At 42.3% G+C, this 23607-nt stretch overlaps 2 protein-coding genes across 24 annotated transcripts in view; one reads left to right on the top strand and one right to left on the bottom strand.

The window, feature by feature from the left end:
• ZMYM5 (zinc finger MYM-type containing 5) overlaps positions 1-23607 on the top strand; it is a 76233-nt gene that overhangs the window by 37525 nt on the left and 15101 nt on the right. For 5 of the 23 annotated variants that reach the window (XM_067016188.1, XM_067016186.1, XM_067016185.1 and 2 more), the window contains 5 exons: positions 5743-5811; positions 7733-7820; positions 8682-8796; positions 11912-12401; positions 12640-12733. In XM_067016188.1, coding sequence (XP_066872289.1) covers positions 8789-8796; positions 11912-12401; positions 12640-12733 — 592 coding nt within the window. In that variant the 5' untranslated portion in view covers positions 5743-5811; positions 7733-7820; positions 8682-8788. Of the gene's footprint in view, positions 1-4636; positions 5113-5742; positions 5812-7732; positions 7821-8681; positions 8797-11911; positions 12402-12639; positions 12741-13264; positions 13498-23607 lie in introns of those variants that run through there. The other 18 variants (XM_067016203.1, XM_067016204.1, XM_067016195.1 and 15 more) reach the window with 18 other exon arrangements.
• On the bottom strand, positions 4643-5730 carry LOC136792835 (uncharacterized). Its single transcript, XM_067016880.1, has 2 exons — positions 5435-5730; positions 4643-5321 (listed from the first exon to the last, which is right to left on the bottom strand). Exons 1-2 carry the CDS (start codon positions 5728-5730, stop codon positions 4643-4645), a joined length of 975 nt encoding a protein of 324 aa, XP_066872981.1.

The raw sequence follows: 23607 nt of genomic DNA, 5'->3' as shown, positions 1-23607 counted from the left end.
AGGTCAGGTTAGGCTCTGGTTACATACTTTCTTCTGAGGGCAGGTTATTAAAAAGAACGGTGTGCTCTGGCTTCAAAACGGTTCCCTTTCCCTGCCCACTGCAGGAAGCAAGAAGGGATTTTTCCTGATATTTACTGTAAGAACCTGGTCAAGCTCCTGGATGTAAAACTCACAGAACTGTGCCCACCTCCCCTCGCCAACTGGGTCCTCTTCAGCTTTTTTTTTTTTTTTTTTTTTTTTGCATTACGCGGGCCTCTCACTGTTGTGGCCTCTCCCGCTGCAGAGCACAGGCTCCGGACGCACAGGCTCAGCGGCCACGGCTCACGGGCCCAGCCGCTCCGCGGCACGTGGGATCTTCCCGGACCGGGGCACAAACCCGCGTCCCCTGCATTGGCAGGCGGACTCTCAACCACTGCGCCACCATGATGGAAGCCCAATACAGTTACAGTTTTGTGGGGTTTTTTGCGGTATAAATAAATATTTTTTAAAAATTATCCACACTGAGCCTCCAGCCACTCTTCAGGTTTTCCGATCATAGCACTGGTTCCCATGGGCGGTTGCACTCCCGGTCTTGCTCTGGCCAACCAGGACTCCCTGTGTTGGACGGTCTGTTCCTCCAGCCCTGAGGGATGTGGTTTGCCTTGTGTCCTCAACTCACTTATGGATCCTGGAAGAGTTGTCCATTTTTCGGTCTCTTTAGCTTTTCATTTGTTTTTAGGACAAAGTGGCAACTTCCAGGTGCCTTAGATGTGAAATCAGAAATTGAACCCTGACATTCTTCCATGTCGTTTTGATTTACAGTGCTCTAGTGATTAGTGATATTGAGCATCCTATCATGTGCTATTGGCAACTTGTATATTTTCTTTGGAGAAATGTCTATTTATGTCCTTTGCCAGTTTATAATTGGGTCGTTTTTTGCTGCCGAGTTTCAGGAGTTCTCTATATATTCTGGGTAGTAATCCCTCACAGATACATGATTTGCAAATATTTTCTCTCTTTCTGTGGGTTGCCTTTTTACTCTGTTGACAGTGTCTTGTGATGACCCCCAAATTTAATTTTCATGAAGTCCAGTTTGCTTCATCTTTTGTTACCTGTGTCTTTGGTGTCATATCCAAGAAATGACTGCCAAATCAATATTGTGAAGCTTTTACACAATGTATTTTTCTAAGAATTTTAGCTCTTACATTTAGGTCTTTGATCCATTTAGAGCTAATTTTCTGTGTTGTTGGGTAAGGGTCTAGCTTCATTTTTCTGCATGTGAATATCTGGTTTTCCCAGCACCGTTTATTGTAAACACTCTTCTTTTGTCATTGAATGGTCTTGGCACCCTTGTCAAAAATCATTGACAATGTATGCCTGAGTTTATTTCTGGATTCTGTTGCATTGCTCTATATGTCTAACTTTGTGCCAGTGTCACAGTTTTTTGTTTTTTTAATTGAAGTATGTTGATTTACAATGTTTTGTTAATTACTCTGTACAGCAAGGTGATTCAGTTATACATATGTTTTTTAAAAATATTCTTTTCCATTATGGTTTATCACAGGATATTGAATATAGTTCTCTGTGCTATACAGTAGGACCTTGTTGTTTATCCATTCTATATATAAAAGCTTACATCTGTTAACACCAACGTCCCCTCTATCCCTCCCTCAACCCCCTCCCCCTTGGCAACCACCAGTCTGTTCTCTATGTCTGTGATTCTATTTGTTTCATAAATAAGTTCATTTGTGTCATTTCTTAAAAATTTATTTATTTTTGGCTGTGTTGGGTCTTAGTTGCAGCACGTACGATCTTCGTTGAGGCATGCAAGATCTTTCATTGCTGTGCACGGGCTTTCTCTAGTTGCAGAGAGTGGGGGTTACTCTTCATTGCAGTGCACGGGCTTCTCATCGCAGTGGTTTCTCTCGCTGCGGAGTACGGGCTCTAGGCATGCGGGCCTCAATAGTTGTGGCTCTCGGGCTCTAGAGCACAGGCTCAGTAGTTGTGGCGCACGCGCTCAGTTGCTCCATGGCATGTGGGATCTTCCTGGACCAGGGCTCAAATCCATGTCCCCTGCATTGGCAGGCGTGTTCTTAACCACTGAGCCACCAGGGAAGTCTGATTAGTGAACTTTTATAGTAAGTTTTGAAGTCAGGAAGTGTCAGTCATCCAGCTTTCTTCTTTTCCAAGATTGTTTTGACACTTTGAAGTCCCTTGAGACTCCATATGAATTTCAGAATGGATTTTTCTATTTCTGTAAAAATGTCACTGAGATTTTGATAAGGATTGCATTAAATCTACAGATTGCTTTGGGTAATACTGACATCTTAACAATATTAAGTCTTCCAATCCATGACCATAGGATGTCTATTTATGTCTTTTTAAATTTACTTCAGCAATGTTTTGTAGTTTTCATTGTATAAGTCTTTCATCTACTTGGTTATGTTAGGTATTTTATTCTTTTTGATGCTACTGTAAACGGAATCATTTTGTTGTTGTTGTTGTTTTGGCTGCACTGTGCCGCTTGTGGGATCTTAGTTCCCCGACCCAGGATTGAACCCGGGCGACCGCAGTGAAAGCGTCAAGTCCTAACCAGTGGACCACCAGGGAATTCCCTGGAATTGTTTTCTTAATATCCTTTTCAGGTTGTTCACTGTTAGTGTACAGAAATGCAACTGATTTTTGGGTTTTGAGTTCATATCCTGTTACTCTGCTGAATTCATTTATTAGTTGTTTTTAAAAAAATATTTATTTAATTTATTTTTGGCTGCATTGCGTCTTAGTTGCGGCACATGGGATCTTCGTTGAGGCACGTGGGATCTTTTGTTGCCGCATGCAGGCTCTTCATTGCAGGGCGCAGGCTTCTGTCTAGTTGTGGCCTGCAGGCTCCAAGGCACACAGGCTCTCTAGTTGAGGCTCGCCAGCTCAGTAGTTGTGGCATGCAGGCTTAGTTGCCCCTTGGCATGTGGGATCTTAGTTCCCTGACCAGGGATGGAACCCGCGATCCGTGCATTGTAAGGTGGATCCTTTACCACTGGACCACCAGGCAAGTCTCCAATTGTTAGTTCTAAAAGCTTTTTTGTGGAGTCTTTAGGGTTTTGTGTATATAAGATTATATGATTTGCAAAGAGAGATCATTTTACTTCTTCCTTTTCAATTTGGATATCTTTCCTTTCTGTTTCTTAACTAATTGCTCTGGTTAGAACTTCCAGTACTATGTTTAACAGTAGTGGTGAAAGTGGCATGCTTGCCTTGTTTCCGTTCCTAGAGGAAAAGCTCTCAGTCTTTTACCATTGAGAATGCTGTTAGCTGAGGTTTTTCATACATGACTTTTAGTCTGTGGTGGTAGTTTCCTTCTCATCCTAGTTAGTTGAGTGGTTTTATCATGAAGGGTGTTTCTGCATTTTCTGAATCAGGATGGTCTTGGTGGTACAGTAAGTACCACAGGACTCAGATTACACGGGACTCTCATCAATCCATTAACAGTGCTTTTGTCTTCGTTGATATGCGTCTGTCACTCAGTAAACCTGTGCCTTTACCATTCTCCAGAAGAAATAATCAAAGGGGGCTCAATCTGTTTTTAAAAAAGAAGGAAAATCATGTTAGCCATATTACCAGAAACCATGGTCATACAGTGCTTCACCAACTTCTATTAAAACCAACAGCGTCGGCTGCAGTCCCACCGACGGCCGCCAGGGCGGCCTCCCCGCTCACTTCCTACGTGACACCTCGGGACCCGCACAGCCCGTGATGTGCGCCCGGGATATAGGTGTAGACGGCGAACAAAAGCCGAGCCCCTCCTTGGTCGGAGCTCGCCCGACCCGGCCCAGCCCGGACGCACCTGCGCTCCCTCCCGCCGCGGGGCCGGCCCGGGGCCTCGTCCGCCTGGGGGCCGACGAGGACAGAGGCCCGGGGGCCGGCCCAGCCCTTCCGACAGGCGGGCGCCCCGCTCGGGGACCCGCAGCCGCCTCCATCTTGGCCGGCGGAGGCGGGAGCGGCATCTGGGCCGGCCCCCGTCTCGCCGGGCCGGGGCCAGGTGCGGAGCCGGCAGAGGGCGCCGTCCCCGCGGCCGAGCGGCGGGGCCCAGCCCGGGCTTCCCGGGACGAGTCGGAGTTGCCCCCATTTCCCCCCGCGGCCCCGACAAGATGGAGGACGTCGTCTCCTCCCGCAGCCATGACGGGAGCGAGGGACGCCTCCCCACGGGGCTGAGGCGAGGGAGAGCGCTTCCAGCATTCGGAGCGCGCGGGCCCCCCCCCGCCGCCGGCCTCTCGGCCCCCGGCTCCCGCCCGCGTCGCCGCAGCCCCTGCCCGCTCGGCCCTCACGGGGTTTCCCAGACACTGGACAGGGAGGGCGTGGGGGACATCGAGGCCGCGGCGATCCTCGGGCGGCGATAGCTCGCAGCCACTACGGGGGCAGGCGGCCCGGCTCAGGCTCTCGGGCCGCCCGGGGCCAAGCCGAGGCGGGCGCAGCGGACACGAGAGTCTGCGACCCGACTCTCACGGGTCGGGCCGGGGTGGGGCCGGGGAAGGAGGAGGTGGGGGTGGACCAGAGGTGCGGGGGTGTGGCCTGCGCCTGATGGACAGGGCGTCGGACCACCCCCTCGAGGGGGTCCTGGAGGAAGGTGGGCGCAGCCAATGGGCGGGCCCGAGCCGCCCGGCCCGCCCTACCCTGCCCCCAGTGAGGGCGTGGGGGCGGGGCCTCCCGGTCCGCGCCGCGCCGCCGCGGCCGCAGTGTCCACCTCCTTACCCGCTCTAAAGCCGGGACTGGACGGAGTGGAGTTGCGCTTGTTGCCCAAGGTGGGGGTGGGTGGGGGTGGGGAGGTTCGTTCCGCGGAGCCGCAGCCAGAACCGGGTGAGGCTTGTCCCCGCCGAGTCTCCAGCCCAGGACCGCCGACAGTGGGGGTGGCCGGGAGTGGTGCAGCCTCCGGAGGCGGAGGCGGAGGCTCCGGGAGGCGGAGATGGGTGAGGCGTCCCCCGGAGCCTCCGACTGACGCGGGACAGGCGCCCCGCGGCGCGGACGCCGTCGCCGCTAGCGCGTTGGGGTCTCGGGCTGCCGGCGGCTCCGCTGATGTCCCAGGCGCCTTGGCCGGCGGCCCGCGGGCTGCGGGAGAGCGGGCGCGGCCGCGAGGGCCGGGTGAGGCGGCCGCCGGCGGCGGGGGTCGCTCGGGGCCGCCCGGGGCGGGGGCAGGCGGCGGGGGGGAGGGGCGCCTCCGTGGGCGTTCGGGGCCGCGCTCGCACAGTCCCGGCGGCGGCGACGGCGTGAGGTCCCCAAGTTTGGCGGCGAGGGCGCGGATCCCCCGCGCCGGTCCCCTCCTCTGCCGCCGGGGCCGCGGCGCGCCGTGTCTTCTCGTCACAGTTTATCTGGGCGAGTTTCTAATGGCGGACGCGGAGCGGGCAGGTCTAGGGCTCCGGGCCAGTGCGGGGGTTTCCGCCCCGGGGCGACGCGAGTTTCCCGCGAGTGGGTCCGGGCACGACGGGGACGGCGGAGGGTGGGCAGAATCGGGGGATAGGATTCCCCGCTGCCGTCCAGGCTGCGCTCGCCCTCCACCTCCCTCCTGTTGTTCGTAGGGACCGTGTAGTCTCGTGTGGTCGTGGCGGGGCCTTGCTGTTTGTACCTGGCGTCTCGGCGGCATTGCGGTGGGGGATGGGGGGAGCGCGGAGGCGCCTTGACCTCTTGTCCCTTTGCTCCGTCTCGCTGGTGGTTACGAGCCGGTGCTGCGTCCAGCTTGGCTAGCACTAAATCATTTGTCATTCTTCATTCTAGGACCAGGAATCGCCTTCAGGCCAGTGTGGTGGACGTTTGTCTGAAGCCGAGGAGGACCGCGTCGCCACAGTGAGTAGCTGTCCCCGCGTTTCTGTCGAGTACCGTGAGCGCCGCGCCAGGGTGCGCGTCTGTGGCGCTTGCCTTTCTCTTACCTTGCAGGCGACGAGCGGGTTTCTGGGGCGGGCCCTGTCGCCAGGCCCAGGCCAGGGTGATCCCTGGGAACGCACTGGGAGCGGGCGCTGGCATTTTACACCGCTTGTATTCTCTAGGGTTCTAAGACAGGGGTTAAAGGTAGCTCCGTTTCTAATGCTTTCTAGTTAGCTTTTTTTTTTTTTTTTTGGCATTCTTATGGATAGAAATAATTTTTTTCTTCATCGCTGGATTAAGAAAAATTACTGAATGTACTGTTGTCAGGTCGACGGAGGCGATACTTCTGTGTGAGTTTGTCGTCTCGAGGAAGATTTATTTGTGTTTACACACCCTGACAGCTCTCTAGCCAGATTCTAGTCAGGAGATGGTCTTTAAAAAAAAAAAAAAAAAAAGAGGAGGTAATCTAGTTCTCAGCCTAGCCGTGATTCTGAGACTGACCACGGAATCGGTAGTGACAGCCTCCATTACGAAGTTAATGTGTTGTTTCCTTGTTACTAAGAAGTAACCTATGTGCTGTTGGTTCACTTTGGTACAATAAAATGCCCAGTGCTCTGTCAGCTGTTCAGTTAATGGCTTTAACACCAATCCTTGCCTGAATCAATAATTTTATTGAGTCTGAAAATGATGATTTTTTTTTTTTTTCCTAAATCTGATTGTCCATGTATTATCTGGGATTCTGTATAGTCTTAGGTCCTGCCTATTTTGTCCTTTCGGATCAGTTTTCCACTGGTCATCAAGAAGAAACCTGTGATGAGTGCATCTCTCACAGCAGTGTTCCTGCCTTCCCTCTGCCCTTGCAAATCCTTGACACACTTGGCTTTGAACGTAGGCTGTTAGGCGTCACGGCACACTTCGCTAGTTAGACAGCTCTTAGGAATGGATATTGTTTCAACCGGGTAATGTTCATAGAATATCTGAAGTGCTGATATTTCACGTTACTTGATAGTTTTGTGAGATGAAGGGATGTGGGTAGGATGCTAGAGCTATGAGCGACCTTCATAGGGAAAGGGAACTAGGGGGGACTAAAAGACTGGCAGGAGATCAAGTCAGTGACTCAGGTATTACCACTTAGAAAAGCCACTTTTCTCAGCAGTGTGTTGCTAGCGTAGTTGAGCGCAGTGCGCAAAGGACTAGGTTTAGTGCCGGCCAGATTGGGGTTCACTTCTCTGCTGTCTTATTACTTTGGCAAGTGCAAACTAAATAAGAGTCAATAAATGCATCTTTATAAATGCCCATCTTATTCAATTAAATACATTTTTACTATGCACATTTTATAAGTGAGTAAATTGTGTCTGTCTTCCCGATTGCTATGAAGATTGTAAATCGCCTAGCCCGTAAGTGTGGGACACACACATATATTGTTAATGGTGGCTGCAATTCTTATCTTTGTTTTGTTTCCTCATATTTCTTCCGCTTTATCTTTCAGCCCCTTTACTGAGTTTTCCATTTCTGCTAAGCTTTTCATTTCCAAAAGCTCTTTTTTATACTAGAAATATTAGTTTTATATGGTCTTTTGCTTGTTATGTATCCGTCTAGAGTACTGATAGTTTGTGGGTTTTCATTTTATGTTTTCTTTTTCCTGCCTTTTTTTCTTTCTTTTTTTTTTTTTTCTCTTTTAACAACTATTTTTCTTATTAGAAGCTTTTTCCAGATGGTTCATAATTCTTGACAGGTCTACTCATGATTAAGAATTGGGAAATGGAGAATAGACTGGAAGAGTGAATAGAACTTTCAGCTTGGAGCTTCACTGTAGGATGGTTCTTTTTTGGCCAGTTGATGGAGAATCTCTAAAGTTGTTATTTTTAGGTCTTTCCTTTTTTTCATGTTCCTAATTCCACAGAAAGGAGTGTTTCTGAGAAAGAAGTTTTCTAGGGAGTAGTCTGCTGCTTGGAAGATAGAAGTCTGGATGCCAGCTCTCTGGAAATCAAGTGAGAGAGGGGGCATTTCATATGCATGCTGTTGAATTATTCACCAGTGCCTGGTGAACCTGAGACAGACCTTATGTTCTATCCTCTCCAAAGAATAAAAGTCTAGAACTTGGGCCAGGGTAGGGAAAGACCTGTCATCACCAGAATGGAGGGAAGGAGGGAAGGGATTTGGGATTTCACATCCTCCTGTTTTAGCCACCTGCTCCCTAGTCCCGTGATACCTGGAGCTATAGGCTTTGAGCCTCGTGAAGATTCTGCAGCATAAGTCAGGGTGTTTCTCAGCCTTTTCCATGACTGTCTTAGGGTTTGACTGTCTCAGGCAGAGTTGGTTAACTGCTTATCCACCTGCTCTTTAGCTTATCAAATTTTGTTCATTTTGTTTCTTATCTTTGTTTTTCCTTTCCTTGTCAGTAGGAACTTTACTGTTGTTATGGGGGATTTAGAAGGGATTGAAGTTAGTTGTGTGTGATCAGTCTACAGTCTTAATCCCTACCAGGCTATTGATTGATTTCTAGATAGTAGTTTTGTATTTAGACACTTAAGTAATTCTCTGGCTGTTTGTCATAACTGTCCATTTGATTTTTCTTTTTTCCTGTTTCATTACATTTGTGAGTAAAACCTCCAGAATCATCATACACCTTTATTTTGTTTCTGATTTTAAATGGGAATGCTTGTAGTATATACTCACGATCATGAAGCTGGCTTTGGAATTGATGTTATTTTTATGTGAATATATAAATATTTTAATATTAAGAAAGATCAGTTCTGTGACAGTGTAAGTCCAGAGGTGCCGTAGGACGTGTCCTAGAATTCATTACTGTTCAACAAGTTTTTGTAGCATACATCCTTTATCTTTTATAGAGCCGCAAAAATATAGGTCTGCTTATAGGTGGCCAAAAAATGAACCTTCTAAGCAATAATTAAATAATTGAAGATACTTTCTTGGTGATTTTAACATTTGAAGACTCATGAGCAGGTTAGTTTACCTTTCTCATTACATACTAATCTTATCATATTAATATCTCACCATTTATATTTTTGCAGCTGTTTTTTTTTAACTGATTCATTTTAATATGTAAGTTTTACTTAATTGTACACAAACATAATTGAATATTGAATGGCTACTAAATTACTCAGTTGGTTTTTTTTTTAATAGAAGGTGATCTCAGGAAAATTCATGATACTCAGTTATAAGTTAAGAATTCAGCAGAAATTTTTGCAACTTTAAAAAACCATATTGAAAAAACGATAACACTGAACTGCACACTTAAAAATGATTAAAATGGGCTTCCCTGGTGGCGCAGTGGTTGAGAGTCCGCCTGCCGATGCAGGGGACACGGGTTTGTGCCCTGGTCCGGGAAGATCCCACATGCTGCGGAGCGGCTGGGCCCGTGAGCCATGGCAGCCATGGCCGCTGAGCCTGCGCTTCCGGAGCCTGTGCTCCGCAACGGGAGAGGCCACAACAGTGAGAGTTTCAGCCTAAGTTTCTGTTCTTAAGACAATTTTTTCTTTCTTTTTTTTTTTTTGGTTGCGCTGCGAGGCTTGTGGGATCTCCGTTTCCCGACCCAGGATTGAACCGTGGGCCACAGCAATGATAGCGTGGAATCCTAACCACTAGGCCACCAGGGAATGCCCATTAGATTCTGTACTTCTCTGTGTGGATTTTCCTTTGATTTTATATTAATTTTCATTGCATCAAAATGAAGATCAATTAAACATTAAATAGTTGTAGATGAATAAGATAGCACAGGAAGACTAGGTAAATATTTAAGATTAACTAGACACTTGTTGAAATCCTAAGGTGTAGGCAAAGTATTTGCCTGAATACCCTCTCAATGGAGAGGGATTTAACATTTTTTGCTGTAACATTTTACTCTGTAATATGTCCAGGCAGAGAAAGACTAGGGACTTGCAAGTTCACTTATCACAATTAAAACTTCAGAGTCCTTTTTATCCCCATTTGCAGTTTATAGTTTAGAAAAGTAAAACTCAATGAAATGAGGTAATTTGCTCAGTGTTTTACCTAAACTATAACTTTTTCTCTTTTTAGATGATATAGAAATGGTTAAAACTTTTTTATAGTCTTATGTTTATGGAATTAAGAAAGTGATGGTTAAATTACATACACAATGACTTTTAATAGTGGTTAGGGTTAGATTTTAATTTTTTGACAGTCTGGAATTTGAAAATAGGTGAATACTTAATCTTTTATCAGAAGTCGATGACTGCAATGAGCTGAGCATAAAGAATGCTGTTATTTTCTTTGGGAAGATTAAAATAGGACCTGACGGCCACCAGAGGGTACTGTGGAGTCAGCTGTAGCTCTTGCAGAAATTGTTCTTTTCCGTTCTAGGTTTATTCAGATACAGAAAGGACTGAGAGAATTCGTATATAACAGCTCTTACATTTCATAATTCAGTTTAGGCTGAATTACTGCCTCTTTTCTCTGAAAATCAACCACATAATAAGCTTACTGGATGAGTGTTAGCCATGATCCTAATTTTTGTATTTCCTTTATAACCCTTTTAAAGTGGTTCCTTTGATTTTTTTATTTCTTTATCTTTGAACTAGAGTTATTCGAATGTTGATTTTGTTTTAATGAATTCACTCATCTTAATAAAACAAGTAATTTAAAAAAAAACTGTATACAGTAATTGCATATAATGTAATGGCTATGAAATAGATTATAGAGTCAGATTTCTTGGATTTGAGTCCTGACTCTACGCTTTCCAGCAGTGGAGACTTGGGCGGGCCAGGCAGACTACTTATTTTCTTATCTTCTGAGTCTTAGTTTCCTGATGGGTAAAATGGGAAAAAGAATAGTTCTTGCCACACCTTTGTAAGCATTTACTGAATTGCTATATTTAATGGCACAGCACCTATTAAGAATAAACATTACCGATTGTATGACTGTAAGTACTATCACTTAAAATTAGTTGGGAAAATTTTAGAGTAGAATGTTACTTAGCATATTTCAATATGAGATGTTTAAAATTGAATGATGACTGCTGTATGAGTGACTTTTCTTTATTATTCAACACCCATACAGATCCTACCTCCTTCAGTGTCTTGAGCTTCTAAGAAAATTGAAGCCAGCATGTGTAAACTTACCTCAGCTTTCCATCTCTTATTTCTACATACTTATATATATGTTCTAATTACAACTGGACAAAACCTTGAACAGCATGGGTTTGGACTGTACGGATCCACTTATACATAGATTTTTTTCAGTAAATACTATAGTACTGCACGATCCAGGGTTGGTTGAATCTGCGGATATGGAACCTTGGATTTGGAGGGCTAAGTGTGGGACTTGAGCATCCATGGATGTCCTAGGACCAGTCCCCCGGTGGACACCAAGGGACAGCCATACACTTACCTTTTCCCCTCTCACTTTTGAGATAAAGGTGACTTCTGTTCATGATCAGTTTCACTACCAGCTGTGCACACATCCTCCTCCTCCTCTTCTCTCATGTGCTTTCAGAGCTGTGCTTCATTGGTCGGTCACTTCTCCAGATTCTTCCAACTATGTCTCTGCTGGATCCTTTTGTTTGTTATTCTCTAGTGCATAGTAGGTACACAGAGGTGTTCGCTGAATAAAACAAAGTGGCTAAGAATTTGGAGCCTAGAGTTAGAGCCCTGAGTTTGAGTCCTATTTGACCTTACCCAGATTCATTTCCTGATCTGTAAAATGAATTAAATTATATCTACATCATGGGTTTTTCAGAATTTAATATAAAAAACCTATAGCATAGTGTCGATTCCTCAACAAGGACAAAAAAAAAGATTCAGAAAGGTTTAATGTTGGAAGCAGAATTTGAAAAACAATGACAGAAGACCCTAGGGAAATAGAGTTTGGACAATATCATAGTCATTTTAGTAGATAAAAATATATTTAGTAAAGTGATTGTATTTGGACACTGAGTTATTGGTAATTGATGGAATTATTTTGAACAATTTTCTCTTTCAAGGAAGGACTTAGATAAAATCACATAAAATAATTTAAAATTTCACGTATGCTATTTAATTGCAATAAAATACAATGATCATAGTATACTAGAACTTTTTTTTCTTTTCTCTCTCTGTTAAAGGTTCTTTGGCATAGATAAATGTTCAGCGGGAGGATTAGACTTGACTGAACCGACTCCTTTTTTATCAGGGAGTAAAGCCATGGCAGCTAGTTTCATGGACGTAGCATTTGGTGACCCAGCTAGTTCTTTAGTTAATAGATCTAGAAACTCGTCAGCGGAGGAGGATGATGATGATGTTGTATTTATTGAATCTATACAACCTTCTTCAAGTTCTGCTCCAGTAATAGCTGATCAAAGAAATTTTATATTTGCTGCATCAAGAAATGAAAAGCTACAAGGAAATTATTCCATAATTCTTCCTTCCTCAAGAGATTTGGCTTCTCAGAAAGGAAGTATAAGTGAGACAATTGTCATTGATGATGAAGAGGACATGGAAACAAATGGAAGGGAAAAGACAATTTCTTCTAGTTTTATTGAATGGGCACTTCCTGGAAGTAAAAACAGAACCAAAGATTTGGATTTCTCCACTTCCAATCTTTCAAGAAGTAAGGTAAATGCTGGAATGGGTAATGGTGTTATCACTACAGAATCGACTCTGAAATTCATATTACTAATGTTACAACCTTAGAAACAGGTATTAAGCTCTGAATGATGGGCGAGATATGAACGTAATGATTACAAATAGAACATCACTATAGAACACCAGCTTGGGAGATGTCGCTAACGGACTGCAGTCGAGTAACTTTGGTGTTAATATGCAAACATACACCCCGTCTTTAACTTCACAGACCAAGACTGCAGTAGGACCTTTTAATCCTGGTAGAATGAATGTGGCAGGAGACGTATTTCAGAACGGAGGATTTACAGCTCATCACAGTCCTGGTAAGCAGTAAGTGATACTAAATGTTTTCTTTCCACCCTAAGTAAATAAACTTTTGGCTGTTACTTTTAGTACCTATATCTATTTTATTCTATATGTGAAACATGTTTTGTTAACTTTCGTATTAAAATAGAATTTTTTGCTAAATAAAACTGTGCAGTCTACTCTGTTTTACCCAATGTGATTTATATGTGAAGTGTTTTAATTGAAAACTCCCATAACTACTACCTCCATCTTTGTTTACTAGCATCTTTATTTTAATGTAAAAGTCATAGAATAAAAAGATGGATAGTGAACTAAAGGATTAAAGTAACATTACATAACAATTAAATTTTATTTAAATTGTAATTATATAACCTGACTTTTCAATTTTTGCTTTTCAAGTGTTTACTTGTAGACTGCTTGTCTCTGATTTTTGGTTTTAAATCAGCATTTTATTAGTTGCTTCATTTTAAATTTGGAAAACTTTCTTACCTTTAAATCAGAGACTTGTTTTTTTCCCCTATTTTTTGTCTGTACCACACGGCATGCAGGATCTTAGTTCCCTGACCAGGGATTGAACCCCTGCAGTGGAAGCATGGAGTCTTAACCACTGGACCGCCAGGAAAGTCCCAAATCAGATACCTGTATTTTAAAGACTCTTATGAGGCCAGTTGTGTTCTGGTAAAATATAATGAAAGTTATTTAAAATTTAGCAAATCTTTTTTGCGGATTTTTCATGATTTGGTGTGCTTTTTGTTTTTTGGGGGTTTTTTGTTTTCTTTTTATTTGTTTATGTTGGTTTGGTTTGGGTCATTTTAGTGCTTTTAGCTATTGATCAACTTAGAATTTTAGGAAAGGACTGGAAAGTAATTAGAGCTAAGAACCAAATCACTTGTTGTTTTAATGGAATGCTAGAATTTTTTTTTTCTTAAAATTTTTTTTAAAATTAATCTTTTTCTCTGGTTATGAGAATATTACAGAACATTTGAAGGAAATCATAGTTAGAAATAAGAAAATAGTACCTGTCACCTACCTCACTAAGTAGAAGTGACTGACAACTTAAAATTTTTGTTTGCTTTCAGTTTTTTGCCTATGTGGTTCTAAAAATAAAATTTGGAGCATATTGTATTTAGTTTTGTGTTCTCTTGATTTATTTAATCTAAATTTTAGTATGTTATGTCATTTTAAAGATAGAAGTTTCAGTGGCTATAAAATATTCCTTTGAGATATTTATTCCTCTACTTTTTAAGCATTTATATGGCTTTTCATTTTTTACTATTGAAACTCCACACACTAAATGTCTTTGTTTATATTGTTTATTATTTCTATAGGACAGTTGTTCTCAAACTGTTTGGTCTCAGTTTCACTCTTGGAAATGATTGAGGATCCCAAAGTTATTTGTTTTGTTTTTAATCTGTTGTCATATTAGAAATTAAAACTTAAATTTAAAAGGTATTTATTCATTTAACAGTAATTATTATGTGACATTTTTAATGAAAGGTAACTACTTTCACTAAAGAAATTTAGTGAAAAGTGATGTATTACAGTTACACAAATTTTTTTTTTATAAAGCATTTTATTTTATTATTTAAATTTTATTTATTTATTTATTTATGGCTGTATTGGGTCTTCATTTCTGTGCGAGGGCTTTCTCTGGTTGCATTGAGCGGGGGCCACTCTTCATCGCGATGCACGGGCCTCTCACTATCGTGGCCTCTTTTGTTGCAGAGCACAGGCTCCAGACGCGCAGGCTCAGTAGTTGTGGCTCACTGGCCTAGTTGCTCCACAGCATGTGGGATCTTCCCAGACCAGGGCTCAAACCCGTGTCCTCTGCATTAGCAGGCAGATTCTCAACCACTGGGCCACCAGGGAAGCCCCACAAATGTTTTTGAAGTCTGGCTTAATAGAAGACAGCAAGGTATATCTAGCTCCTCAAATCTATTTCTACATTGAATGTGTTGCAATATCTTCTTTTGTTTGAAATATAAGAAGAAAATCTGGCCTCATGTACATATGTGGCTGTAGAATGGAGCAATATTTTAGTAGCCTTTTTAGTTAATTATGGATAGTTTTTTCCTTTTCCTTTTGACACAGCACCAAAACTTGATAAGTGGTAGTTTCTTAAAAGTTCTTACATGGGCTTCCCTGGTGGCGCAGTGGTTGAGAGTCCGCCTGCCGATGCAGGAGACACGGGTTCGTGCCCTGGTCCGGGAAGATCCCACATGCCGCGGAGCAGCTGAGCCCGTGAGCTTTGGCCGCTGGGCCTGCGCGTCCGGAGCCTGTGCTCCGCAGCGGGAGAGGCCACAATAGTGAGAGGCCCGCATACCGCAAAAAAAAAAAAAAAAAAAAGTTCTTACAGTGTGGAATCTGAAACTATATAATGAACTTTTCATACTTTATTACATTAAAATTCATTTATCTTTGAATGAATTTTACCTTTGTATGCTTTGGTAACATTGTGCTTTGGTTATTTGGAAAGTGTTGATTCACTGAGTTACCTAGGTCTTCTAAATGTTGACACCTTACAAAGCTGTCATGCTAGCAGTCGTGGATGCAGGTTTTCAAAGATTCTGATTTTCACTCGAAAGCTCAAATTTTCTCATTGGCAATAAATACTGTTATTTTTTTGAAGTGAAAGGCTTATTTTAGGAAAATGTCAGTAACCAGTTTGTTTTGTCATTCCTTTAAGGCTAGTTCAGCTTGCAATGCAACAATTTTACAAGTGCTTTTCCACTCTTTCTCATTTTTCTTTGGTGTGAAACAGAAGTGCCTTCTGGATGCTTCCCTGTTCATCATACAGAGTATTAAGATGTAGTCAGAGGCTGAAATTTAGTAAAATTAATACTAATTTTTACATTTTCACTAAGGACCTCTGTTGCATAATAAATAATTTCAAAAATAAATAAATAAATAAATAAATAAATAATTTCACTGGCCTTTGTCCCTGGTTCTTGGGAGAGAGAATAAATCCTTGAAATTTACCAGATTCCTGATAACTAATGATTAAGGCTGAGGGTCACCAGAAAGACCAATCGTGTGATTTGAGTGTTGGATCCTTGAGCCAGCCCAGCCTCCATGGAGAAGAGAGAGGCTGGAGATTAAGTCCAGTCACACGCAGCGCGCGAATAATCCCACCAGTCACACCCACACAGTGAAACCCAGTAAAAACTCATCTGTGCTGGGTGGGTGACGCTACCCGCTTCCTCAGGAAGAAGGCACAGAAGCTCTGGCACCTTCCTCACCCCATATGTCTCTTCATTTGACTGGTCCTGATTTGTATCCTTTAAATAAAACTGATCATAAGTATAGAGATTTCTTGAGTTCTCTGAATCATTCTAGCAAATTATCAAATCTGAAGGGGCCTTAGGAACCTCCCAGATTTACAGCCAGTTGGCCAGAAGTCCAGGTGGCATGTAGAGTGAGGGCAGTCTTGTTGTGGACTGTGCCTTCAAAATGGGGGCTGGTGCTGACTCCAGCCAGTTAGCATCAGAACTGTGTTGACCAGTTGTTGTTGGAAGAACAATAGGAGTAGAGGTGCTACTTTTTCTTTCTTTTGTGCAAGTGCCTGATAGTGAAGAAAATTTTACTAGTACAGTTTGGTTCCACTGCCAGCAGTTTTACCCATCGCTTCTGTACCATTAGTGCAGATGCCAACATGATGAAAAAGGCAAATAATCTTAGTTTTATTATGGAAATGGTTTGGGCTGGCAGATCCCCTTTTATTTCTTAGGTAATGTTGAATAGAAGTGATCAGAGTATAAAGTCTTGTCTTGTTCTTTTTTTTGTTGGCCATGCGTCACGGCTTGCAAGATCTTAGTTCCCTAACCAGGGATTGAACCCCAGGCACTCAGCAGTGAAAGCGCCTTCTTTTGTCTTGTTCTTGACTTGGGGTGGAGGGGAAGTATTTGACATTTCATCATTTAGTGTATTCGCTTATGTCAAATATAATAAGCTTTTTATGTTCATAATTTAATAGCTTGTGTCTAGTCTTTGCAGTTATAAAACAGGTTTCTCATGAATATCTCTAAGTTTGTCACACATTTTCTAGTGAAAAGTTTCTATAGGTGAAATTGCCAAGTCGAATGTCAACATATTTTTAAAGCTTTTCCATGGTTAATACAGAATGGTCCTCACCAAAAAATTATGGTTTTTTGTTGTTGTTATAATATTGTAAGCTCTCCTCAGGTGTAGGAGTATTATTAATGTTTGCTAAACTTATCATTTAGAGGTGGTATCCTCTTAATGTATACATCACTGAACTTTTAAAAATACTTTTGCAGACTTTTTATGAATTTGTTCATTCATGTTTGTCATCTCCTTATTACTATGTACATCTTTTGTCTATTGATTGAGTGAAACCTGAGAAATAATATTAAAAAACTTGTGATTTCTATATTGAATGATGTGTTAAGCTTAAAAACGGTTGAAGATGATGTTGAAGACTTGAAATAATGTCCATTGAAAATCATTCTTTCGGATCTCTGTTTCTTTCACTCTTTAAAATGTTTTATTGCAGTGTAATTGATTTGTTTCTTTCACTCTTATTTTTTGTTTTGTAATTACTTCCTAAATTTTACATGTATATTTTTGCAAGCATGAATTACATCTTAGGTACGTATAAGCTGTTAAGTGACGTTAAAACCAGAAGGCTTGCCATGTATTTCTCTTATGTTTCAGCCTTGACTGTTTTTCACCTTCTGGAGTAAATTGAGGTTGTGTATTGAATGGTGAAGTGGATCAATAACATGCTTCTCAATTTAAAAGCATAGCACATAGACTGATACTTACCTGTAAAAAAGCATACTGTAGTTAGATGCTATACTGTTAACTCCACTTAAATTGTGGACATAATTGAAACCAGCAAAAGTTGTTTGAAAGTAGTTTTGACTACTCTTGGATGTATTTTTATTCTTGTCATCCCTTTATCTCATTAATTCAAAACTATACTTTATATTACAGTGATAATTTTCTCATGCCATGAGGTATCAATGATTTTTAAAAGTAACAGACAAGAAGCATTAAAGGACTCCTCTGACATTCATTCATATATATGAAGACGTTCTTAACTACATTTAAACTATTTTGTTTGTGCTGTGGCAGTGAATTTCTGTTATCTATGATGTATGGATGAATTTACAGTGTTCCTGGGTTCTCTAACGTTCTATTTCGGGGGAAAAAAGTTACAGAACTATATCCTTTATTTATTTATTATTATTTTTAAAAATAAATTTATTTATTTATTTATGGCTGAGTTGGGTCTTCGTTGCTGTGCGCAGGCTTCTCATTGTGGTGGCTTCTCTTGTTGTGGAGCACGGGCTCTAGGCGTGTGCGGTTCAGTAGTTGTGGCTCACAGGCTCTAGAGCTCAGGCTCAGTAGTTGTGGCACACGGACTTAGTTGCTCCACGGCATGTGAGATCTTCCTGGACCAGGGCTCGAACCGGTGTCCCCTGCATTGGCAGGCAGATTCTTAACCAGTGCGCCACCAGGGAAGCCCTATCCTTTAAATAATATTTGGTCCAGAATTCTAAAAAGAGGGTCTACAGAATTGTCAGGTAAAGAGTGATGGTGAAGATGTGTCTGAAGCTTTCTGAAAGGTGGAGTCACTTGTCAAAAAGGACTGTCTTGTCATTGCTCTTTTCACTCGTTTTAAGTTGGATGTAGCGTAGTGAAAGCTGTCTAATTTTAGTATTAACCCTAAATTTTTTTTTTGCTTGCTGTCCGCTTTTGTAAAATTAACCAATTTTACCAGAAGACCTTAACAGAAAAAGATGGTGACCATTGTATTACTGTTGTAATTGTCGTTATTATTTAGAGTCAGAACTCCCCCAGAGTGTCTTACTTTAGTTGCTGTGTGCTTCCCACTTCTATAGAATGAAGGTTTTCCAGCACAGAAAAAAAAGAGCAAGATGAGGATTTCTGGAGTTGAGATATATTTGAATCTAGGGCTTAAGGGTTCAAATTTTATCCTATAAAATTATGGCTCTGCATAAAGTACAAATAAAACTGTGTAGTATCTTATGCAAATAAGATCGTGTCCATTAGAATGGACCTTTGAGTCATTTAATCTTTTCATTAACCTTTAGGGTAGACTGTATTTCAGTGAAAGTTCTTCAGCCATCGTGTATCTTTATGTAAACAGAAAAATTTCATCAAAGAAAATACTCAGACTTAGAAATTGTTCTTGCATCTGTGTTGTATTTTTGTTGGATTATAAACATTTCTGGCCGTGATACTGATTCTAGGAAGTTCTTCTTCTGATGATAATAGACTTAAGACTAATAATCGGGGTAACACCTGTCCCTCCTGCGGAGAATAATGGGGGGGAGGGAGATAAAACATATAAAATATCGAAAGCATCACAGAGCTACAAATACACAGAATAAATGAGGTTTCTCATATCTGAGAAGGAGCCTCAGAGGAGTCGTCTCTTACTTGGGGTTGCTTTTCTCTGATGGGTATGTGTTCAGTTCCAGAAACGGCTGCTAAGAATCTAAGGGGAACTTTCAACAGACTCACAGGGGCCCACAAAGAAGGACACTGATTTTAAAAATATATATATCGACCTTTGGATTGGGGATGCTAACATAATCCAGAGTCTCAATTTTTTTCTTTTCCGTTTTTCATGTAAAACTATTAGGGATGTGAGGAGGCAGGCCATATAATGAAATAAGAGAAAAAGCAGACAACAGAAGTGAACCCACAAGGGGTGCAGGTACTAGGAGTATCAGACAGTCTACATTTTAACTGTAGATTTGGCACAGCTGAAGAGAGTATGAATGAACTGGAATATGTATCAGAGTATTATTTAGCCTGAGTCAGAACCAGAAGGGGGGAAATACAGAAAAGAATGTAAGAGACTTAGGACATTTGATGAAAAGGACATGTAATTAATGTCCCAGAAAGAGGAAAAAAGAAATGAGGCAGAAGAGGTGTAACTGAGGATTTTCTAAAATGGAGAAAAACATCAACCCTTGAATTCGAGAACCTTTACAAATTCTGAGCAGGATAAATACCCAAGAGACCGTTAAGAGACATGTAGAGAAATCATAGTCAAAAATTGGAAGCGGGGCTTCCCTCGTGGCGCAGTGGTTGAGAATCTGCCTGCCAATGCAGGGGACACCGGTTGGAGCCCTGGTCTGGGAAGATCCCACACGCTGCGGAGCAATTGGGCCCGTGAGCCACAGTTACTGAGCCTGCATGTCTGGAGCTTGTGCTCTGCAACAAGAGAGGCCGCGATAATGAGAGGCCCGCGCACCGCAATGAAGAGTGGCCCCCGCTTGCCACAGCTGGAGAAAGCCCTCGCACAGAAACGAAGACCCAACACAGCCATAAATAAATAAATAAATAAATTTTAAACAGGGTGGGAAACAGGAGAAAAGCATCAAGTAGGATTTATAAGAAATGAAGCTTGGTAATAAAAGTTTTAAAAAAAAAATTGGAAGCAATCATCTGCCTGTAGATGGTAGCCTCCTTCTCCCCTGAGTAGCAAAGATTACTCCCATGTCCTGCCTCCTGTCGTACACAGTGGGGTGTTGCTCCGGGAACTTTTACTGTGGGCAGTAAACCCAGTAGCCCCTACCCAATAAAACTTTGATGTCCCCCCACCAAAAAAAAAAATTGGAAGCAATCCAAATGTCCATCAGCAGTAGAGTGGTAAATAGTATCAGCCACACAATGGAGTTCTCTACAATGGAAACAGATGAACAACTACCTTCAGTGTGAATGAAACAGATGAGATGTCGAGATGAGAGTACATACTACGTGATTTCATATGCGAAGTTCAAAATAAGGCAAACCTTATCTTTGAAGTGAGGATAGGGATGGCTTGTGGGAAAGGAGGGGAGTGACTGAGTGGAAAAGACATGAGGATCCTAGAAGTTTTCTGTGTGTTTATCTGGGTGGTGGTCATAGAAGTACATATTCATTGTGAAGACGGTCATTGAGCTGTGCACTTAAGGTTATAAACTTCATGTGTATGTGTTACTCTTTAACGACTGAAGCCCCCACTGAGACGCTGAAGTAACTTCACTAGCAGACCAACACTAAAGAAATACTAAAAAGGTTGTTCTTTAGCCAGAAGAGTTTAGATGCAGGAAGAAATCAATCTCTAAAACTTGGGACTTCCTCCGTGGTCCAGTGGTTGAGAATCCGTCTCGCATTGCAGGAGGTGCCTCTTTGATCCCTGGTCGGGGAACTAAGATCCCACATGCCGCGGGGCAGCTGAGCCCGCGAGCTCTCTGGAGCCTGCGTGCCACAACTAGAGAGCCTGCACACCGCAACTAATGAGCCCGCACGCCGCAACTAGGACCTGATGAAGCCAAAAAATAAGTAAATAAATAAAATAAAAAAGAATATCTAAAACTCAAATAGTAGATCTGGTACTTACTGGAATTCTCGGCAAATCACCTCTAGCTTCTAGGCCTTAATTTTCTTTGCATGTAAGGAGGGATTTGGATTAAATCCTTCTGGGCCCCTTCTCTTAAAATTTATTCTGGGGATAGATCATGGAAGAATTTGGTTGAGAGACCTTTTATTTTAGCGGTCCACAACCTTTTTGGTGCCAGGGGCTGGTTTCGTGGAAGACAGTTTTTCCACAGACGGGGTGTGGGGGATGGTCCAGGAGGTGATGTGAGCGATGGAGGGGATGGGGGGGTGGCAGGTAAAGCTGTGCTGTTTCGGACTGCTACTGGTCCCAGGCCCAGGGGTTGGATACCCTGTTTTATTTAGCCTGTAGACACTAACACGATAAATAAAATAAGAATTTGATGAAAAAAAAACTTTGAAATTAGGAGAAATTAAATAGTTGCAGTATAAACAAGGAAAACATTTGCTTTGTGTATGTACCAATGTTAAAGTAAAAAAAAAAACTGCAGAATCTATTGAGTAGTATAGTTGATGTCTCACTTTACATAATTATATATAACTCTATCCCCTTTAAGTATGGGTAAATGTACAAAATTAAAAAGCCCAGAGAATTCCCTGGTGGTTCAGTGGTTAGGACTTCACACTTTCACTGCTGCGGGGCCAGGGTCAATCCCTGGTAAGGGAACTAAGATCCCACAAGCTGCCTGAAGTGGCCAAAATAAACACAAAAACAAAACTTTATGGAATATACTTCATATTTGCCAGCGTATCTTCCTGCGGAATGAAAGAATTCCTTTGGTTACTTGTTCTGTTTTGTTTTTGCCTGTTAAGATAAAAATACCTGGAAAAGGACAAAATTAGAAGCAGCAGTGGGTAGGAATTTAGAAGTAAAAACAGAGTTGTTAGTGTTGGTAGTATTATGAGAGGCGTTTAGAGCCATGATAGGTGGAGGGGCCATAGACCTTTACCTAACGACAAAAACTATTTTTAAAATTTATTTATGTATGTATGTATGGCTGGCTGCATTGGGTCTTCATTGCTGCATGCTGGCTTCTACTCTTTGTTGCAGTGCGCAGGCTTCCCACCACGGTGGCTTCTCTTCCTGTGGACCGTGGGCTCTAAGCGCGCAGGCCTCAGCAGCTGTGGCATGTGGGCTCGGTAGTTGTGGCTCACGGGCTCTAGAAGTGCAGGCTCAGCAGTTGTGGTGCACGGGCCCAGTTGGTCCGTGGCATGTGGGATCCTCCCAGACCAGGGCTCGAACCCATGTCCCCTGCATTGGCAGGTGGACTCCCAACCACTGCACCAGCAGGGAAGCCCAAAAGCTATTTTTGAAGAGAGATGACAGAATAATTCAGTGCTCTTGGGCCTTGTTTCCTCAAAGCTTCACCATTACTCAAGAGGTAGTTAGAAATGCAGAATCTCAGGCCCCTCCCTAGACTTACTGATTTAGAATCTCTGTTTAAACAAGATTCCCAAGTGATTGTGTGCATGTTAAGGTTGAGAGGCACTATTACCTATACATAATATTGTACCATTTTGAAGCTAACAGTAATATACGATGGAGTCCCCATGTGAAGGTAGGAAAGCTGGGTCTCCTGTGTAATCCACCACCTACACTAATGCCTGGGAAATAGTCTAGAAGGCTGACAGGTAATTGTAGACAGAGTTGCCTTAAAATGCTATGTTTAAATTACATGTACTTGGAAGTATTTTGGAGGGAAGTGCACTAATATCTACAAATTACTTGAAATACGTAAAGAATATAGATTATTTAGCCGGGTGAATAAATAGAAAACGTGATAAAGCAAAAAGTAAAATAGTATAGAATCTATATGATGGACATATTTTTCACAGTAAAATTCAGCTTTATATGCTTTAATTTTTTCATAATAAAATGTTAGCGGGGAAGCTGTTATGAAAATGGGTATCATATACCAGACTATAATCTTTATATTTGTATATTTGCGTTATTTTATAATATGTTAATACTTTTCTCTTAGAAAAGGAAAAGTGCCTTAGGAAGTACCCTGTGTACAGAACATAACGCTTTACTATATGCATTATCTCATGTAGTTTTTTGTTTGTTTGTTTTTTCCTCCTGCTGCACGGCTTGTGGGGTCTTAGTTCCCCGACCAGGGATTGAACCTGGGCCATGGCAGTGAAAGCGCAGAGTCCTAACCACTGGACCTCCAGGGAAGTCCCTCTCATTTAGTCTTCATAACACTGATAGGTTGGGTATCATTGTGATTTGTAGCTGAGAATACCAAGACCTAGTTTAAATTACTTACACAATCTCTAGCACAGAGGGTCTGACTTGAAGATGCTGGCTACTGCATTGCACAATTCCGGGGCCGCCATTTCCAGTGTTGGCACAATAGAGCATCATTCACTTAGAGTACACAAGGGAGAGTCCCCCTGGGTTTGTACAGCAAGGCTTCCTCACTATTCTCTTAGACTTGTGCAAAGTGAAAATTTTAAATATTTTTCTGATGGGAGTTTTTAACTGTTCCATGACTTTTCTTATGTGTTT

Source organism: Kogia breviceps, chromosome 16 (genome assembly GCF_026419965.1).
Source record: "Kogia breviceps isolate mKogBre1 chromosome 16, mKogBre1 haplotype 1, whole genome shotgun sequence".
In the NCBI taxonomy this organism is placed as follows: Eukaryota; Metazoa; Chordata; class Mammalia; order Artiodactyla; family Physeteridae; genus Kogia; species Kogia breviceps.
This window is presented reverse-complemented; position numbering and strand designations above follow the sequence as displayed.